The 4,245-nt window shown below is 37.6% G+C and overlaps 1 protein-coding gene across 2 annotated transcripts; it reads right to left on the bottom strand.

Moving 5' to 3' along the window:
• Positions 1-1,475: 1,475 nt before the first annotated feature.
• LOC101028053 (armadillo repeat-containing protein 1) lies at positions 1,476-3,812 on the bottom strand. Of its 2 annotated transcripts, XM_010331399.2 has the most exons (2): positions 3,301-3,555; positions 1,476-3,110 (listed from the first exon to the last, which is right to left on the bottom strand). In XM_010331399.2, exons 1-2 carry the CDS (start codon positions 3,456-3,458, stop codon positions 2,726-2,728), a joined length of 543 nt encoding a protein of 180 aa, XP_010329701.1. In that variant the 5' UTR covers positions 3,459-3,555; the 3' UTR covers positions 1,476-2,725. The 2 variants fall into 2 exon arrangements, with proteins under 2 accessions (XP_010329701.1, XP_003943593.2); XM_003943544.4 differs by having other exon boundaries at positions 1,476-3,812.
• Positions 3,813-4,245: the final 433 nt, after the last annotated feature.

The following is a 4,245-nucleotide window of genomic DNA, read 5'->3' as shown; positions in this document are numbered from 1 at the left end:
TGATCAGTGGCTTACAAAAAAGATAACCTATTTCCAGTTTCTGAAATAATTCACAAATTGGACTTCAAAAATTCACTCCAAACTTTCATATATTGCTGTTGGGAGCATAAAGTGATACAAACATTCTAGAAGACTGCTTGGTGGTTTCTTATAAAGGCAAATATACACTTACTCTCTGACCCAGCAATTTCACCACACATTTCTTATTTTCAAATTTTTTCTCGATTCAGAGATGAGTTTTTACCTTGTTGCTAGTTGCAAACTCCTGAGCTCAAGCAATCCTCCCCTCCCAAATTGCTGGGATGACAAGTGTGAGCCATTGCACATGGCCAGATATTTCAAGAGAGAGAAAAAACTATATCCACACAAAGACGTGTATAACAATGCTCATAGCACTTTAATTCATAATAGTCAAAACCCGGAAACAACAAAATGCCCATGATATGGTGAATGCATAAACAAATTGTGGTATATCCAAACAATTAAATACCACTCGGCAATAAAAAGAAACTAACCACTGATACACACAGCAATATAGAATAACCTCAAAAATATCCTGAGTGAGAGAACCCAGATTCAGAAGAGGACATACTGTATGATTCATGTGATATTCTGGAGGAGACAGAACTGTGTGTATCTGGTGATAGAAAGCATATCCGTGGTTGCCTGGGGCTGGGAATAAGGGACAGGTTTAACTGGGAAGAAGCATGAAGGAATGTTGTGCAGTCATGGAAACGTGTTTAATCTTGTCTGGCACGGTGGTTTCACAGGGGTATGAATTTGTTAAAACTCATCTAATTATTCACTTAAAATGAATTATTTTATTGTATGTAAATCATGCATCAATAAAGTTAATTTAAAAATGAAAAAAGCAAACAAGCAAAATGAAAACTAATTTCACCAGGCAAAATTAAGGAACATAAATAATAGACAAAAAAAACAAAACAAAAAAACACTCCTCACTGATCCACTGTTGATACTAAAGTTTCCTGTGGTGCATTAAGTGTGTGTCTTTTTTTTTTTTTTTTTTTTTTTTTTTTGCTTTAATGGCTATAGAAAGAAGGTGGTTTTATTTTCTTTTTTCAACACATCTGGTTCTGGCAGCAAGTTATATTATGCATTTAGAGCAACAGGTGCCCTCAATGTTTTGGTTTCTTATTTTTGTTTTTCAGTTTGTGCATGTCACTTGAATCAGAAACCAGACACATGAAAAAAATATCATCCTCAATACCCCCTATAACTCTCCCTTCAGAAGGTCACAATGTTAGTGAACTCAAGACTCTCACTGGTGATGGTATTTTACAATGAAAACAAGAAAACCCTTTGGGGTCCAATTTTCACATTGCATTCTCCAAATAGTAAAATAGCAATTCTACATGTTGATGAAAAGGAATTTCAATTTCTTCCCGTTTTCAGTCATATCAACATTAAAATGTATCTGGATTTAATTTCCAAAAAGAAAACTTTAGTTACCAAATATTTCAGAAATTTAATAAAGCATTACATACATGTAAATTAGCACTTATCTACCAAAAAAAAGTATATGTATATGTATTTATTTATCTTACCTTCACGGAAGTTCTTTTTTTCTGGCTGGACATGAGAAACAGGATTAAGTGATCAATGCTGGTTTTATTTCTTCTTAAGCAATAATTTGGGTCTTTATCATTCAATGCAACTGCAGCACTTTCAAAATAAATTCACAAAAGGCAATACAAAGAAACACCTACTGAATAGGCTTCTGTCAAGCAATTCACGTCTTACAGTTAGACTCTACACCAAAGTGGCATTATGTTATTATAGGCATTTGATTTTTGTTGTTTTTTTTTTTTCCGTTTGTCAGTTCTTTACTACCATTATTTTTTTCTATCAGGAGAGAACATATAATCACAAAGTAAGGCCTAGAGACCATTTACAGTTGTTTGCAATATCATGGTTGGACTTAACTCTCAAGAGCTGATATAAACCAAAGTGAAAAGAAGTCAGCTAGAACCACATTTAGTCACATTCAAATAGTCTCCAAAAACACTTTGCTAACATACATGTTTCCTTCTTCTTGACTGATTCTGTGTTAATTTTATTAAAATTATAATGAATAAGGCTGCAAAATTTTTGTAGAGTTGTTTCTCTAGGGGACTACCATGTTCAAATGAATGTTTTTAATTTGCAAAATGTCATTAGTAATGTCCTTTCTATAAATATGGTTGGCAAAATAAAAAGGCACAAAAGAGGGTAACAAGAAATGTTTTCAGCTTTCAATGAGGAGTACCAAAGCATGTAACTTTCATGAAGAAAAGCAGAGTAAAATATTCAGTAATTCATGCACAACTTGAGCTACAAGAAAACTTTTCTTCAGGTAGGTCCTGAGGCTTGAGGAGAAAGTGAGTTTTCCTAATCACGTGCTTCATGTAAAATAAAATGCAAAGCTGCACACACACGTTTGGTTTCAACAGTGGACCCATGGTTTTTAAAATATGAGGCAATTAAATGAAGGAAAACAAAACCAAAATACTTTCATAAACAAAGCAACTCCATCCATAGCCACTGTCCTTTTTACCACTCAGTGGGGTAAAATGTCCAATGAAATGTAAAATGCAGCATACGTGATCATGTAATCTAAAAACCTTCCATGATAACTTGTTGCAAATTGCACTTGACAGTTCACCACAACAATGGAAAACTGGCCCCTTGTTGGTTCACACAGTCCTTGAGCCCCAAACTGAAGTCACCAATAAAATGATCTGGATAAAAAGTTTGCAGCTGTGCTCAGCCAGCTAGCTCCACCCTCTGGGTGTGAGCCCACCCGGGACACCGCTTTGTCCTGTTCCTTTGTGGGACTCTCATCCTCAGGCAGGTAGTCAGGTAGCTCTGTGTTCTGTTCTACTTCCACAGGAGTATCTTGGAATGGGACAAGCATCTCTTCTCCACTTTCACTTTTCACAACTTGCTGAGCTTTCATAACCTTGGTTGATGCTATCGCTGATGCCAAAGCCTCAGCTTTCAAATCCGAATGGATTCGCACCACACATCTTTGAACAGCCATTTGAAAAGTAAAGCTAATAACACCTTTAATTTTTAACAAAGCCTCTTCACATAGATTTCTCCGAGACATATCATCAAGGCCATCTATATGCAAAAGCACTGTTTTGGCACGTTTGTTTGTAGTTCCCAGAAAAAACTGAGCTTTCCTTCGACGTGAATTCATTTCATTGAAACTATCACCATCTGCCATACTGGAAGACTGAAGAATGTCGTAGATTTCAGAGGCCAAAAGTTTTGTTTCTCCTGGAGTTGTAGTTTTCTGTATAACATTTTGTAGGCTCAACATCATACCCAGTTCTCCTTTCATCTTTTCTCTGTTTGCACGGCATTCTGCCAAGTATCGAAGAGCGAGTAAAGCCGAGTGGACGACTGGAGGGTTGGGATGGTCCATAAATAAAATAAGGCCAGGCAGACATCCTTGATCCTGGACGATGGCTCTTCCGTTTAATGGATCTGCTGCTAGATCCCGTAACTGGTTAACTACCGATAGAGCATCAGGCTCTTCACTCATGGTGGAGGTGGAAGAATTCATCTTCTATGCCATGCACATGAATAAAATCTTAAATTCGCTCCAAAGCCTTAGGAGTCCAGAGCTTGCCGCACCGTTAGGGCCACACCTACGGATGAGATAGACACCCAGGCGACGCTAACCCAGACCCTCGATTCGCAGCCCGGGCCTCGGTGATCGCAAACAAGCGGACCAACTCAGGGAGTCAAAGAGCGAAGGCGCTGGCGGGGAAAGGCTCTGCAGACTCTTCCCAGGTGACCCGTCACCTTCGTCCAAGTGTGTGTCTTTATGTGTACATAGTATTGTTTAACTTCAGAGTAATACTAATTATACATCGCTTTCAGTGTACGCACTTGGCGGACTCGCAAGCATGCATGAGAATATACTGAATTTACAAATGTGATACAACAGTCTCATCGTGATCTCTTTGCTCATTCAACATAGTTTGCCCTCTGATTTGGTCATATATTCAAATGGACGTTTTCAAAGATACTTAAGGCCAATTTCACATACTATTAAAATAATAGTGTTTTTGTTGGCCTCATGTATGCCTTTTTTTGTAAAGTGTCTGTTCACATCCTTCACCCACTTTTGAATGGGCTTGTTTTTTTCTTGTAAATCTGTTTTAGTTCATTGTAAATTCTGGATATCAGCCCTTTGTCAGATGGGTAGACTGCAAACATTTTTTCCCATTC

Source organism: Saimiri boliviensis, chromosome 8 (genome assembly GCF_048565385.1).
Source record: "Saimiri boliviensis isolate mSaiBol1 chromosome 8, mSaiBol1.pri, whole genome shotgun sequence".
NCBI classification, from domain to species: domain Eukaryota; kingdom Metazoa; phylum Chordata; class Mammalia; order Primates; family Cebidae; genus Saimiri; species Saimiri boliviensis.
This window is presented reverse-complemented; position numbering and strand designations above follow the sequence as displayed.